This window comes from Solanum dulcamara, chromosome 10 (genome assembly GCF_947179165.1).
Source record: "Solanum dulcamara chromosome 10, daSolDulc1.2, whole genome shotgun sequence".
Classification (NCBI taxonomy): Eukaryota; Viridiplantae; Streptophyta; class Magnoliopsida; order Solanales; family Solanaceae; genus Solanum; species Solanum dulcamara.
The window spans coordinates 68,655,176-68,671,983 of record NC_077246.1 but is presented as its reverse complement, the minus strand read 5'-3'; the positions used below and the strand labels follow the sequence as shown (position 1 = coordinate 68,671,983).

Below are 16,808 nucleotides of genomic sequence, written 5' to 3'. Positions count from 1 at the left end.
TCTACTGAACGAAAGATGAAAAAGAGGCAACAGAAACAACAAGAAAATAAGATATCGAGACTAAAGATTAACAAGTAGTAATAGAAATCTAAAGGCAAGGAAAAACGAGGAGAAGAATACTAATACTCTAAGAATGGGAAAGAAATATGCACGCCTTCCTACTAACCTTCTACCCTTATCTTTGACCATCACACCCTTCTATCGAGGGTCATGTCCTCGGTGAGATGAAGTTGCCCGTCTAATCAACTCAACCCAGTACTTCTTAGGCCTAACTCTATCCCTTCTCAGGCTCACAACGACTAGTCTCTCACACCTCCTAACCAGGGCATCTACACGTCTCTTCATACGCCTGAACCATCTCAGCCTCACTTCCTGCATCTTGTCCTTCACGGGGGCCACTCCCACCTTGTTAACTTCATTCCTATATTAAAAAAAAAGGGCATCCCGGTGCACTAAAGCTCCCGCTATGCGCAGGGTCCGGGGAAGGGCCCGACCACAAGGGTCTATTGTACGCAGCCTTACCTTGCATTTCTGCCAGAGGCTGTTTCCAGGCTTGAACCCGTGACCTCCTGGTCACATGGCAGCAACTTTACCAGTTACTCCAAGGCTCCCCTTCAACTTCATTCCTATATTGTGTGAAGAAAATATTAGTTGTCTTTAAAGAATTAAATTTTATTAGTTTTAGTTTAATAGCTTTAATTAAAATTGAATATATACTTTATATGTCGTAATATACAGTAATTGGTCGTATCCCAACCACCGCATCCATGCTCAGAATCTCAGATCCATGCCTCCGAATCCTAAACTGTATATGATGAGGAATCCAACCTCTATATCTGTACCCATATCAGATACCCCCACCCGGATCCGAGAAACATAGGATATTATGAACATGTTGGATACTATATGAGAAATGCGTGAATCAGTGAGAATTCAATCTGATGATTTGATTTAATTGAGGTTGTAGCCTAATTGTTGTTGCTTCATCGGGATGTTATTTTAGGGACGATATTATAAAGAACTTGTTTCTTTTTTTATTTCTTTATATGCATTTAATTAATTGTTGTTTTTTTGTTTCAATGATGTTCCAAAGTGTTAATTATACTTGTTGAAAATTGTATCTGTCTATGTTGGAGGCATGTTGGAAGCATGCTTAGGACTAAATTGAGTTCGTTGTATGGTGTGCGTATTTACTTGTTCTCTACGAGGATCAGAATGGACTGTGGTTAAGGAAAGGGAAACAACTGTCAAAATGAACTGGTGCTATGATCGCAATATCTTTGTGCAATCACAGCATTAGTGATTTCTGCACGGTAACAAAGGAGGTTGTGAGCACAACACATGCCTCACGATTGCAACGAGGCACGGTCTGGGAGGCAGTAATCCTAAGCTCAAAAATCGTGATTGTGAGCACGGTTGCTTCAATCGCCACTATATGGGGCTGTTGAGGTATTGAGCTCAGCTTCATAATCTCGAATACGGGCCCAAGGACCACAATCACAGCTTTCTTCTTGGGCACTCCAGTCTTCAATGTTGTGATCATTGCCAGACCTGTGGTTGCTTCAAAGGTATTTCAAATCTAAAACTCTAAAATTAGTCATTTTTCTTGATTCCCACTCCACAAACTCGGTCCAAGAAGATGGAATCACTCCCACTCCTTTCCATCATTAAGGTAAGTCGTTTTAACGTGATTTAAGCTATTCCTGGTATAATAACTCATGATTTAACTCTCAAATCATAGATTTTTGGTTTGATTACCTATTCGACCAAATTTCACCCAAGAACTAAGGCTTGAACTATTGAGGTAGTTTGAGATATTTGACACCACCCAACTTTCAGGTAGACTCTTTATAGCCTATGGGTGGTGTGATTATGCTATGGGGATGAATCAAGACTCACCGCCGATGTCATGAAAATGGCTGGATGACTGGCCAAAAGATGAATTAGCCTCCTGTTTGCATTAGTTTTACAATAAGTCCATACATTAATATTAACAACCAAGGCTCAAAGCCTAAAATATGTAAACCTCCTTTGAGCAATGGAGCTAGTTACAAGTTTGAACAGATCTGCAAATTTGTTTTTTGCATCAACATTTTACATTGATGAATGGGTGTATTAGGAATCAAAAAAAGTCATATTCTTAGCTGATTGAAGTTCTTGAAAGTTGAAATTGCCTGCTGCAGATATCGAAGATTCTTTTGATGATTAAAGAACCCCATAAACCAGAACTCATAATCGTCCTCTGTAACTAACTTTATATACTTCTGTGATGGCTTCTCCATATTTTCACACTCTTTTGCTTTCCGTATCTTAGTTATTGGGATCGATACCTTATAACAAATTCTAAGCAACTTTCCGGTTGGAGATAAGAGCTTTATTGATCTCTCACTGCAGAAAGCAATCTTATCAGTAGAGATGAAGAGAAGGCCTGCTATTGGACCAGCTGTAGTTGATAAATAGCATTGAGAAACCTTCAATAGCTTTTCATCATCTCTAACACTAAACTTCTGCCTGAATATCTTCTCCAGTCCTCCTACTTGAAGAATTTTTGCCCCAAGGCTCAATTTTCCCTTCACAGTTTCTGTTAACTTTGGGCTTAGGCTCACTGCATAATTTGAGTTGTGACATTAGAATCAATACTTTGTATTGTATATACATGTAATTAGTGCTTCTTTGCATGAATCTTAGTACCTCATGACTCACTTATATGTGTTCTTTAGGTTTACAATTGTGTTTGGCCGTGACTTCACTTTTAAATACTAAATTCATTATTTGCAAGTTGAAGTTTACCAATCATTATTATGCAGATAACACTCGTCAAATATTGAAAAATTTGTTTGAGGATTATTTGGTTTTCAATCAAAAAACTTCAGCTGTTTATTTCCGAAGGCAAAATATTCCTTTCCAATTTCTAACTCCAAACGTGAGTGCTTACCATGCTCGCAGATGCCTTGTGCAAGACAGCCCATCCTTTCTCCCAGTTTGTTCATCTTACTAATCACAGATTTTCCTGCATATTCAAAAATTCAATCTTAATGATCTCTTCTTTTCAAGGGTCATTAATTGATACTGTTTAGAACTACTACAATATCGAGTTGATTCTTCAGCAAGAGATGGGGAAAATACTCACGTTGCTTTAATTTAGATAAGATCTTTGATGTTGCAGATGGAATATGGTCTTGGCAAGAAGATAGGGATAGTAGTCTTTTAGGCTGCATTTCAAATGAACATACTGCTGAACTCATGGGAACACCCACCACATTTCCACTGATTAAGTCCTTCATTGTGACTTCTGATCTTGAAGAGGATTGCTGTATTGTTAAGGTAACTGAAATATTATTATGTTTTGGTTGATGGTTTAAGAACATTGCTTGCAGAACTATATATATATATATATATATATATATATAAAAATTGATAACTGTTGCATGAGTCAGCTATTGGTCATCAGAAATAAGCTAAAAAGATCTTGCTTTTTTTTTTTATAGAATTTTCTTTGTCAAATTGCAGTGCATGTTCATCCTCTGATTTCTCCTTTCTCTTTTAACCTTTGCTTTCAATCCATTAATTAATTTATGTTAGTGGGTGTAAATCATGGAAAATCAGAGCTCAAACTTCAGTAAAAACAAAAGAAAGTTAGGGATTTCTTTCTATCTGCGGTGGATAGAATTACCCAATACTTGTGTTGGTCAAAGATAGTAGCAGTGATAGATTCACATATGACAGAAAAGTGGTAGTTGAAGACCCTTCGTCAAAAAATTATACCTTGTATGTAGAAAATCATAAGTGCATATATAGGTAAAAAGTTACTGGTTATACATATTTTAAATTTTGTTGAAAATCATTGCTTCATATATAGGTAAAAATTATTTTTTTTTATATATATATTTAATCTTGAACATATACTTAGTGGATTAGCACAAGCTGACCTGGATAATACCGTCATAAAAAAATAGTATAATCCTCAATTTGCTGCAAAGGTTTTGAGACACGTCTTCTTTTAGCTTTCGTTTCAATTACAGTAAACTAAATCTCATGTTGCCTTATTTTATTATGAAGTTTTTTGTGCAGATGTGGTGTTTTCAACTTTTGTGTTGGCAGATCTGCTTTATGATGTAACCTACTTTTACTAGTTGAGTAAAAGTAAGAGAAAGCTTTCCATTTTGAAGTCATCTTGTCATAACTAGTAAGGTAGTTTAATTAACCCTCAACGGCCTTCTTTCCTTTTCTATGCAAATCGACTCGTGAATTCCATTCATGGCCATGTTTCTCTATAGTCACATTCGGTAATTTTTTTTCCATAATCTTGTATAGTTTCTTCTAAAACTTGAAAGTTTCAATTGGTATTATCATATGCTTCTATAAATTTTATGGTTTCAAGTTTATAATTGATAGAATACCTCATTACCCCCTAATCTTGGCATGGTTTATTTAGTGCACTCCTAAACTTTTCGTAGTCCTAATTACCCCTAAATTCTTACAAGCTTTTAATGCATAGTAAAATTATCCCAAGGAAGTTTTCTTAGGCTGATACGATTTAAGGTTGACAATCTAACGGCAAGAATTTATGACATTAAAGTTAAGTGGTGATCCACAACCACCATTGGATTGTCCCCTTTGAAACATGAATGAGTCCTCCATAAACGTTGATTTGTTGCTCACTAAATCAGGCAAAGGGAAAAAACGTAGCCATTCAAATATTTCAATCGTTTACAAGAGGGCCAACAATTCTGGATTATAGTAACTTCTCTTTTAAGGCAGTTACCTTATCTTACTTTTTTTGTCCTCTCATCTTGAGGTGTAAAGGCAAGATTTGTAGGCCATTTATGTTGACTTAATGTGGAGCACACCATACATGCATGACAAATGATTTAATTCTTTTGAGTAAACTAACTTGTTTTCTTCTTGACCAACTTTTGCCTTTGACAAATCATGAGAGAAATGTCAAGTATTTTTAAATGGTAATTTAAGCACAAAAAGTACTTGTATTTTCTGTTAGAATAATAGGAAACAACAGTGAGGAAGGAAGAGTTTGCCATGTCAAATTCAGTGTGCTTGTAGAGATATCTGCAATTCTTTTGGGGAATCCAAGCAATTTTCTTTAGGATTCAATAAAGTCTAGTATATTGCAAGACAACTTATGCTACTTCAATAGAGGCCTTATATTTATAAAACTTGAGAGATGACTTTTTTAAAAAGTCGTTCTCTCATGAACAGATGTTTCTGCTTAATTTAAGCCATCCAAATGTTCGAAACTAACTCAACAATCCCCTAATAATTTGTAATAAATCTCATAAAATCATACATACTAGAAAGTATCTTGCATAGGTTTTAACTTTCTATTAGTGTAAAACCTTCAAGGTTTGACTAAGTTGATGGTATCCTAAGATTTGAACGGTTCATTTTGTCAAACCGGGAGTACCACACACATAAAAATGTTTATTAGCTGTTAATTATGTGTTGAATTTTTCCTTTGTATATTTTAGGAAATTAGAAAGGGGGCTTTGGATAATTGATAAAATTACTGCCATGTGAGCAGGAAATCATGGATTTAAGTCTTGAAAGCAGCGTCTGCCAGAAATGCAAGGTATGACTACGTACAATAGGCCCTTATGGTCGGGCCCTTTCCTGGACCTTGCGCATAGAGGGAGCTTTAACGCACCGAGTTGCCCTTTTATATTTTAGGAAACTCATAATTCGTATTGGTTTAGGAGACCCTTTGCCCTAATAGATTTGGGAAAGGAATATATTGTCCTCCTAGAATTGGAAGAATATTTTCCTTATAGGTTTAGGACCACTTGAGATCTATCTATACATATAAGGGATATAGTTGGGGATTCTATAGGAGGCAGAGGATCCACAATGTAGTCCTTAGGTCTTGAGAGCATTGTACACTTCTTTTTTTCTTTCGTAGTGGAAAACACTCTCTGCTTTTGCTTGCTGTATTAGTCCTAGCCGAACCATCCTTATGTTATTTTTCTTCTCTATTTTATTTTTTTGTGAATATGTGCTAGTTAACCATTGATATTTCCGCAACAATTGGTATTAAAGCTTGGTTGGAGTTTCTGCATATAATCAAGGGTTAAAATGTCTTCATCATCTTCAACAAGGTATGAAATAGAGAAATTCAATGGGGGATCTAGTTTTAGTCCGTGGAAGATTAAAAGTAGATCGTCCTTGGTGTTACAAGGGTTATGGAAGACAATTGAGGAGGCTTTTCTAGAAGAGTTGAAAGAATTAGATAAAGCAGTTTTGAAAAAGAGTTTGTGCAATCTTCGAGTTTCTAGTGTTCCATATGGTAGCATTATGTATCCCATGGTTTGCACTCGTACTGACATTTCACATGTTGTTAGTGTTGTGAGTAGATACATGGAAATTTCCTGGTAAAGAGCATTGGCAGGCAATGAAGTGGATCTTGAGATTCTTGAAGGGTACTACAAATGTGATCTTGACTTTCTCCAAAGACAAGCTAAGCGAATCAGTAGTAGGTTATATGGATTTGGATTATGTAGGAGACTTGGATAAGAAAAGATCTCTAACATGTTGTGTTTTTTCTCCTTCTGGTAGTGTCATCAGTACTTGGAAGGCAACTTTGCAATCTGTTGTTGCTTTGTCCAGCACACAAGCTGAGTATATGGCAATTATAGAGGCAGTGAAAGAGGTTATATGGCTACAAGGCTTGGAGCGGACAAAACATATGGTAGTTAAATAGTATATCTAAAGGGGTTATTGATGTGAAGAAAGTGTCTACACGTGATAATTTAGGAGATATGATGACCAAGACAGTCCTGACTAATAAGTTTGGGCATTGCCTAAACTTGATTGACGTGAGTTCTGTTCAGTAAGCCCTTTTGTTACAACAAGGGGAAGAAGGATTAGAAAACAGAAAGTTGAAGCAGTGAATAAAATGTAGCTGTAAATTGCTACAAAACTTCAGGGAAGAAGAAGAGAAAGCTGGAATATTGTAAGTATTCTTCTTATTTCTAGATTGTTAATTACATAGGCTACACACACATATATAGTGTGTGTATGAGGACCACAAACCACAAAACAAGCAGAAAAAAACTCACACAATACATATGTGGCTAACTAACCACCACTTATTGTGGCCAACTGACCACCACTATTTGTGGGGAACTAACCACCACTTAGTTTTAAATAAAAGACTTGGTTTCTACATAAAAATATCTACTAAGTAGGAGTTTCTTAGGTAAATCTTAATTTCCTAACACTTCTCCTTAAGATTTTTCATTGAAACTCCCTACAATGATCTTTGAAACTCAAACTTATTGGTGGAAAGAGCCTTGGTTAGAATATCGGCTTATTGTTCTTCACTTCTGCAATGCACCGACTTAACTTCCCCATTCTTCTCGGGATCTCGCAAAGCATGGAATCTGATGTTGATATGCTTCGTCCTTCCATGTTGCACTGGATTTTTAGCCATAGCAATGGCTGATTTATTGTCTACATAAATCACTGTTGGTTCTTTTGGCGAAAGATCCAATTCAAACAAGATTTTTCTCAACCAAATTCCTTGATTTGTAGCAGATGCAGCGACCACATACTCAGCTTCTGCTGAAGATTGAGCTACGATATCTTGCTTCTTGGTGCTCCAAGAAAAAATGCCTGAATCAAATGAAAAGGAGTAACCAGATGTGCTTTTGTAATCATCCACACATCCACCACAATCACTATTTGAATAGCCAATAAGAGATCCATTCTCCACACTTCTATACCAAATGCCATAATTAGTTGTCCCTCTAATATACCTCAACACCCTTTTAGCAGCTCCAAGATGCTTGGTGCTGGGACATTGCATATATCGGGACTGTAGACTAGCTGCAAACATCACATCTGGCCTGGTAGCAGTCAGATATAACACGCTTCCAATAAGGCTCCTATAAAGTTTTGAATCTGCCCGTTCTTCTCCATCATCCTTCATTAACTTTTCATTCATAACAAGTGGAGTTGCAACAGTTTGCACTTATCAAGATTGAACCTTTTTAAGAGATTCAGGGCATACCTCTTTTGGAACAAGAAAATTCCTTCAAAAGATTAAGAAATTTCCATTCCCAGGAATAACTTCATCTCCCCTAGATCAGACATTTCAAAAACTTTTAGCATTGCATTTTTAACTTCTTGAACCGCAAGAGAATCTTCACCTGTGATCATCAAATCATCAACATAAACGGATATCACAATTATCTTTCCATCAGCTTGCCTTTTAAAGTATAAAGTAGGCTCATTTAGGCTTCGGTTGAAGCCTTGAGACACCAAATGAGTATCCAGCCTACTATACCAAGGTCTCAGAGCTTTTTTATGACCGTAGAGAGCCGTTTTAAGCCTATACACCTTATCTTCTTCACCTGCAACTATAAAACCTTCAAGTTGTTCAACATAAATATCTTCTTCAAGAAATCCATTTAGAAATGCAGATTTGACATCTAAATGATAGATTTTCCACTTGTACTGTGCTGCAAGAGCAATTAGAAATCTTACTGTCTCATGCCTCGCAACAGGTGCATATGTATCTCCAAATTCCACTCCAAGCTGCTGGGAATAGCCTTTAACTACGAGCCTGGCTTTATGTTTGAAGATGGATCCATCTGGATTGAACTTCATTCTATAGACCCATTTAACACCAATAATGTTCTTTTGTTCGGGCCTATCAACCAGCTCCCACGTATCATTTTTATTAATCATGGCAAGCTCCTCCTCCATTGCGGAAATCCAAGCTTCATGACTTGCTGCTTCTTCAAAGGAAAATGGTTCCACAAGAGCAAAATTGCATTGCTCATAAACTTCAGCTAGTGACCTAGTCTTCAAAACTGGAGAACCAGTTGTCAATTCAACATTTGAAGAGTGTCCTGCTCCAGTAATAGGACTGGAAGAAATATCACTCGTCTATGGATTTTGATCTGCAACTGAAGTGCTTCCAACTTGTTTTTTCACAACAATATCTCGATCCCAATCATAGTGGCTAGACTCGTCCACCGCAAGATCTCTACCGATAAATACCTTCTTCGTACGAACATTATACACTCTGTACCCTTTTGCAGCTATGCTATTGCCCAACAAAATACAGAGTTCTGCCTTGTTATCCAATTTGCCTCTTTTAGCATCTGGAACATGTGCATAGCAGACTGAACCAAAGACTTTTAAATGTCTAGCAGACAACTTTATACCCCTCCATGCTTCAAATGGTGTCATGTCTTGGAGTGCTCTAGTTGGTAACCTGTTCAACAAATAGACTGCAGTATTGATTGCCTTAGCCCAAAAATATTTAGGCATCTTCTTTTCTGCCAGCATGCATCTTGCCATCTCCATCACTGTTCTGTTCTTCCTCTCAGAAACCCCATTCTGTTCTGGAGTGTAGCTTACAGTGAATTGTTGTTGAATACCTGTCTTTACAATACTTTTTGAACTAATGTGAAGCATATTCAGTTCCATTATCTGACCTGATATACTTCAACCGGAAGCCAATCTCCCTTTCTACCATAACCTTGAATTCTTTGAAAACAGAGAACACCTGAACTTTGATACTTAGAAAAAAGACCCATGTCATTTGAGTAAGGTCATCTATAAAGAGAATAAAATATTTATTCCTACTCAAAAAAGAAGTCCTCACTGGTGCACATATATCTGTATGAACCAACTCTAGCTTTTCCTTTGCTCTCCAAAGACTTCCTTTAGGAAAGGATCGTCTATGTAATTTACAAAATTTACATGACTCACAAACATCTCAGCACATGTCAATTTTGGGTACATCAAGCACCATACCCTGGGATTACATATACACCAATGAACTAAGGTTGTAATGACCGAATCTTTTGTGCCAAAGCCAAGTATCACTCATTTCAACATTGAAAGAGCAACTTTCAGCAGAATAGCATGAAATTGGAAAGGAATTGCCAATCATGCTAATTTTAGCTACTTCACAACCTTTAGGATCATAAATGACACATTTTTTTATCCTTAAAAGTAAGTGAGTAACTATTATGAAATAACTGAGCAACACTCAACAAGTTTTGAGTTAAGCTTGGCACATAAAGAACATCATTTATGATTTTCATACCTTCATCCGCAGAAAATTTTACGGACCCTCTACCTTGAGCTTGCACCAGTGCACCATTTCCAAGCTTCACTTTGGTCCTATCAGACCTATCCAAGCTAACAAACAGATTTTCATCAATCGCCATGTGCCTTGTGCATGCACTATCGACATACCAATTGCATCGATCAACAAGTGACACCTTGAAATATAAAAAAAGTCTTTTCAATTCCATTTGAGTGTGTGCGAAGCCATGAGTACATCCTCCTCTATTTTTTTAACTTGGTGATCTTCCGCAAAATTTATTCGTTGGGGAGACTGACCACTTTGAGTTTGCTTTTGCCTACAATACTTCTCAATGTGCCCATATTTCTTGCAATATCTACATTGAATAGGGGACCTCTTGGACTTCTGCCAACAATTCTTCTCCAAGTGGTTTGTCTTCTTATAAATACCACAAGGTGGAAATTTACCTCTCCTTGACGATTCACCTTGGTATCTGGAAAATTTAGAAAAGTCAGATCAGTCCGAAAACTGGAAAACACAGATCTGATTGCCCGAAAAAAGGTTCAATCGTCGGAAACTGAAAAAGATAAACCTGACTGCCGGAAACTGATCAGAATCAAAATATAAATATATGGTCAGCCTCAGGATGCAGAGGCGACCACGCTGGAAAAAGACAAAATTTTCTAAAATTTGCCTGAAACTGCCACGCTCGTCGGAAACGGATTGGGTTTTCTTTCTTGTAAGTTTCTCACCAATGCTCTGATACCATGTGAGAAATATAGGAAAAAATAATATTGAATTGTGTAAGAACAATATTACACAAAGACCCTGTTTATAGACCCTTAACTCCTCACAGAATTATATGCATTACAATCATTCTCTATAAGAGGGATGAGTTCTTTAACAACACAAAGTACCTTGTTATTACCCATTGAACTTGTTATGTTAGAATGTACACTACCTCAAATATGGGTTCCCATAATGATCTGCTACTCAAATGGTCAAATAGGAAGTGATGACTCTGCTAAGTCCCAAAAGATGAATCTGACTGCATTAGTTTTACAATAAAGTTTATACATTCGTATTGGCAGCTAGGGCTCAAAGCCTAAAAACTCTAAACCCTCCATTGAGGAATGGATCTAGTTACATGTTTGAAGAGATCTGTATATTCATTAATGAATGGGTGTATTCGGAAACCAAATGAAAAAACTAGAAGTTATCTTCTTAGCTACTTGAAGTACTTGAAATTGCCTGCTGCAGATATCTCAGACTCTTTTGATAATTAAGGAATCCGATAAACCAGAACTCAAAATCATCCTCTGTATTTAATTGTATATACTTCTGTGATGTCTTTTCCATATTTTCTTTCTTTTGCTTTCATTATCTTACTTATTAGGATAGATACCTGCAATTGTGAACTGGCCTATTAGATTATGCTTTACGTGGCTAGAAAATTAAGAGCTGAAAGAAAAAACGGAGCAGAGGGGGGTACCTTATAGTAGATTCTAAGCAACTTTCCGGTTGGAGATAAGAGCTTTATTGATCTTTCACTGTAGAAAGCAATCTTATCGGTAGAGATGTAGGGAAGGCCTGCTATTGGACCAGTTGTAGTTGATAAATAGCAATGAGAAACCTTTAATGGCTTTTCATCATTTTTAACACTAAACTTCTGTTTAAATATCTTTTCCAACCCTCCCACTTGAAGAATTTTCGCTCCAAGGCTCAATTTTCCCTTCACTGTTGCTGTTAACTTCGGGCTAAGGCTCACTGTACGATAAAAGTGCAAGAAGTCAAAAAAGGGGTAGCCGAAAGTAATTAAAAAGGAGCAGCCGAAAGCAGCCTCCTTTTACTCATTTTCAATTGCCAGATTTTTCTTACACTTTCCTTCCGTGTTTTTCATTCTTTTTACGCGTTTTTTGGCTCTTATAAATAGAGGGCATTATGCCCTCATTTAAATCATCCCAGAAAGAGAGAGTAAGAATACAAAGAGAGTTATACACCAAGATAAATATTATAGTCTTGAGTGTCCTCTTTAGTAGTTGTTCCTTTTACAAGAGAGAAGTGTTAATTGTTGTTTTCTCCTTGTATTTGAGAGCTGTGTACTCCATATTAAAATAGTGAGATCCTTCTACCCCGTGGTTTTTCCCCTCTATCTTTTAGAGGGGTTTCCACGTAAAATTCTCGTGTCTAATTTATTTTCATATTTATTGTCATATCAAACTTTAGTTGTGGTGCTTCCTCCCCAACAAAAAGTTTAAATATTAAGGACTTTATAATCACTATTTTCTTTCATACATGTAAATAGTGCTTGTTGCACAAATTTTTGTACATCTTGACTCCCTTTATCAGTTGTTCTTTAGATTTACACTTGTGTTTGGCCATGGTTTCACTTGAAAATACTGATGTCATTATTTGCAAATTGATGTTTGGCGCCATGTTTATAAATATTGAACTTCAATATTTGAAGTAGTGAAATTATTAAAAAACTTGTTTAAGATGTTTTTCTAGTGGGATGATGGTTTTCATTCACAATATTTCAACTTTTTATTTTCCAAATAAACTCATGACCGTATGCAATTTTAACCGCTAAATACTCGTTTTCAACTTAAACAAAATATTTTCTAAGTAAATTTTCGATTAATCTTTTAAAGTTCATCATGAATATAAGTGCTCACCATGTTCACGGATGCCTTGTTCAAGACAGTCCATCCTTTCTCCAAGTTTGTTTATCTTACTAATCACAGTGTTTCCTGCATATTCAAGAACGTGTCATTAATACTCTTTATAACTGATACAAGAAAGCGGATAGAGACAGTAGTCTTTTTGGCTGTCGTTCAAATGAGTATACTGCTGAACTCATGGGAACACCCACCTCATTTCCACTGAGTAAGTTCTTTCATTGTGACTTCTGATTTTGAAGAGAATTGCTATACTGTGAAGGCAACTGCGATATTATTATGTTTTGGTTGATGTTTTAAGAACATTCCTTGCAGCACTATATATATACACCGCAGCTTTAGAGAAGTTGATGAATCTTTTAACTACTAACTGTTACATGAATCAGCTATGGGTCATCAAAATAGTATATTTCTCATTTGAAAATGTCTTCTTTTAGCTGTCTTTTCAACTACAGAAAACTATCTTATGCTGCCTTATTTTATTATGAAGATTTGTGTGCACATCTGGTGTTGTCAACTTTTGAGTTGGAAGATTTGCTTTGTGATGTAACCTCCTTTTACAAGTTGAGTAAAAGTAAAAGAGAGCTTTTGGTGCATAGTAAAATTTTCTCAATTGAGTTTTATTAGTCTTGTATGATTTAGGTTGATAAGATAATTGTTAGAATAGGAATAGGTGTACACAATCCTACTTAGAATAGGAATAGAATTAGGAATAGTTTATAGTATCCTATTCGGAAAAAGATTATTTTATAGTGTCTATAAATAGGGTCTTTGTGTAATATTGTTCTTACACAATTCAATATTATTTTTCTCCTATATTTCTCACGTGGTATCAGAGCATTGATGAGAAACTTACATGAAAGAAAACCCAATCCGTTTCCGGCGCGTGTGGTAGTTTCCGACCAATTTTTGATTTTTTTTCCCAGTGTGGTCGCCTCTGCATCCCGTGGCTGACCATATATTTATATTTTGATTCCGATCAGTTTCCGGCAGTCGGATCTGTCTTTTTCAATTTCCGACGACTGAAACTTTTTTCGAGCAGTCAGATCTGTCTTTTCCAGTTTTTGGACAGATTTGGCTTTTCTAGATTTTCCAGATTCCTGATTCCTATATATTTTCTTTTTGTTTTCATAATATGTCGTTAGGGATTGATATTTTTAGCTCCAAAAATATAAGAAGTTCTAGCCCTATGATTACTTCGAAACCATTAATGGGAAGCTCAAACTATTTAGCTTGGGCTTCCTCGGTTGAGCTGTGGTGTAAGGTTCAAGGCGTCCAAGATCACTTAACCAATAATGTTTATGTGGTAGATGAAAAGGCAAAGGCTAGTGCGGAAGATGCAAAAGCCAAAGCACAATGGGTGAAGGTTGATGCTTAATTATGTAGTCTCCTATGGCAATCTATTGATTCCTAGTTGATGCCTTTGTTTCGTCCCAGACATGTTATTCAGTTTTGGAAAAGGCTCGTGCTTTATAGACCAATGACATATCTCGATTCTATAGTGTTATATCTCGAATGACCAACTTAAAGAAACAAGATTCCGATATGTCTACTTACTTGGGACAAGTACAAGCAGTCGTGGAGGAATTTGAAACGTTGATGCCAGTTACTACAAATGTGGAAAAACAACAAGAGCACAGACAAACGTTGTTTCTAGTTCTTACACTTGCTAGACTTCCTACTGACTATGATTCAGTGCGTGATCATATTTTAGCTAGTCCTGTAGTTTCTAAAATTGATGAATTATTCTCTCGTCTACTTCGTCTTGCCGTGCCTCCCGGTCACAAAGTAGCCTCATCACCCACCATTTACTCCTCTGTTCTTGCATCTCAATCCATAGAAAAATGAACATATCAATCCATGGAGAATTGGCGAGTAGGAGGGTTTTTTGGAAAACCTCGATCCAAGTGTAGTTACTGTCATAAACTTGGGCACACTCGTGATATATGTTATATTTTGTATGGTCTACCACCCAGTTATGATCCTATTGCTTTAAAGGAATATAATGAGTTCCTTCGAAATCGTGCAAGTAAGCAGACATCTCCACAAGTAGCATATGTGGCTCAGCCTAATCACTTATCCGATAATGCTCATACTGCTCATACAAAATATGATGAGTTCCTCCAGTATCGAGCAAGTAAGCAAACGTCACCACAAGTAGCTTTGGTTGCATAAACTGATGTTTCTGTTGTGGGTAATTCTTTTGCTTTTGTTTCACAATCTAGTAATCTTGGATCATGAGTCATGGATTCAGGCATTGTTGATCATATCTCTGGTAATAAATCACTTTTGTCTGATATTGTTTATTCACAATCTCTTCCAGCTATTACTTTAACTAATGGGATCCAATTAAAACCAAAATGGGTTGGCAAAGACAAACCCTTATCTTCTGTCACTCTAGACTCTATTCTTTATGTCCCTGACTCTCCTTTTAATCTGGCATCCGTTAGTCATTTGACAGGTGTCTTACATTGTGTCATATTCTTTTGTAATGATTTTTTCTCATGCAGGACCGCAGTACGGGACAAACGATTGGCACCAGACATGAATCACAAGGCCTTTACTATCTTACCTCTTTAAATTCCTTCATAGCATGCTCCGTTACAGATCTTCCAGACCTAATTCAAAAATGTTTGGGACATCCGAGTCTATCTAAGCTGCAAAAGATGGTGCCTAGTTTGTCTAGTTTAGATTGTGAGTCGTGTCAACTTGGGAAACACACTCGTGCTACATTTTCACGTAGTATTGAGGGTCATTCAGAGTCTATTTTTTCATTAGTTCATTATGATATTTGGGGTCCTAGTAGAGTTAGTTCACCCTTAGGATTTCATTATTTTGTTGGTTTCATTGAAGATTATTCAAGATGCACTTGGGATTTCTTAATGAAAGATCGTTCTGAGTTATTTTCTATATTTAAAAGTTTCTTCTTGAAATACAAAATCAATTTGGTGTTTCTATTCGTACTTTTTGCACTAATAATGCCTTAGAATACTTATCCTCCCATTTTTTGGCGTTTATGACTCACCATGGAATTATTCACCAAACATCTTGTCCGTACACCCCTGAACAAAATGGTGTAGCAGAAAGGAAGAATAGGCATCTCATTGAGTCGGCTCGCACTCTTCTTATTGAATGTCATGTTCCGTTGCATTTTTGGGGAGATGCAGTCCTTGCGTCTTGTTATTTAATTAATAGAATGCCCTCATCCTCTAATCAGAAATAGGTTCCACATTCCATACTGTTTCCTCAGTCATGTCTTTACTCTATCCCTTCTCGTGTCTTTGGGAGCACATGCTTTGTTCATAACTTAGCCCCAGGGAAAGATAAATTAGCCCCCCGTTCCCTCAAATGTGTCTTTCTTGGTTACTCTCAAGTTCAAAAAGGGTATCGTTGTTATTCACCTGAACTTCATCGATACCTTATATCCGCCTATGTCACATTCTTTGAATCTCAACCTTACTATACATCTTCTGATCATCCTGATGTATCTGAGGTCTTACCCATACCTCAAATCTTACTTGTACCAACTTTTGAGGAATCTATGGTCTCTCCTACATCTCCAGTTATAGTGCTACCACTTCTGACTTATCATCGTCGTCCGCATCCATTTGTAGTCCCAAATGATTCATTTCATGTGTTGGGCCCTGCTTTTACTGCGAACTTGCCTCCTCATGGCCAACCAATTATACTTCAAAAAGGTATACGATCCACTCGAAATGCTAACCCACATTATACTTTCTTGCGTTATCATCGTCTATCCTCACCACATTATGCCTTTATATCATTTTTGTCCTTTATTTCCATTCCTAAGACTACAGGTAAAGCACTGTCTTATTCTGGATGGAGGCAGGCTATGATTGATGAGATGTCTTCTTTACATACGAGTGGTACTTGGGAGCTTGTTTCCCTTCCTGCAGGAAAATCAACTGTTGGTTGTCGTTGGGTTTATGTAGTCAAAATTGGTCTAGATGGTCAGCTGGATTGACTGAAAGCTCGCCTTGTTTCCAAAAGGTATACTTAGATATTTGGGCTATATTATAGTGACACTTTTGCTCCCATGGCTAAAATAGCAT

General features: G+C 36.8%; 1 protein-coding gene across 1 annotated transcript; it reads right to left on the bottom strand.

Annotated features, from left to right (window-relative positions):
• Window positions 1-1,943: 1,943 nt before the first annotated feature.
• Window positions 1,944-12,800, bottom strand: LOC129871674 (GEM-like protein 7). The gene is made up of 5 exons (XM_055946633.1): window positions 12,733-12,800; window positions 11,550-11,824; window positions 3,131-3,311; window positions 2,936-3,010; window positions 1,944-2,605 (listed from the first exon to the last, which is right to left on the bottom strand). The coding sequence occupies exons 1-5, from the start codon at window positions 12,764-12,766 to the stop codon at window positions 2,133-2,135; spliced, it is 1,038 nt and encodes a 345-aa protein (XP_055802608.1). The 5' UTR covers window positions 12,767-12,800; the 3' UTR covers window positions 1,944-2,132.
• Between the last annotated feature and the right edge of the window lie 4,008 nt (window positions 12,801-16,808).

Excerpts from the sequence above, each read along its gene's own strand:
- LOC129871674 (XM_055946633.1), bottom strand. The coding sequence starts at position 12,766 with ATGGACTGTCTTGAACAAGGCATCCGTGAACATG. Across the intron at positions 11,825-12,732 it reads ACAAGGCATCCGTGAACATG|TGAGCCTTAGCCCGAAGTTA; the intron begins GTGAGCACTTAT and ends TTTATCGTACAG. Across the intron at positions 3,011-3,130 it reads CTTATCTAAATTAAAGCAAC|GAAAATCTGTGATTAGTAAG; the intron begins GTGAGTATTTTC and ends TTGAATATGCAG.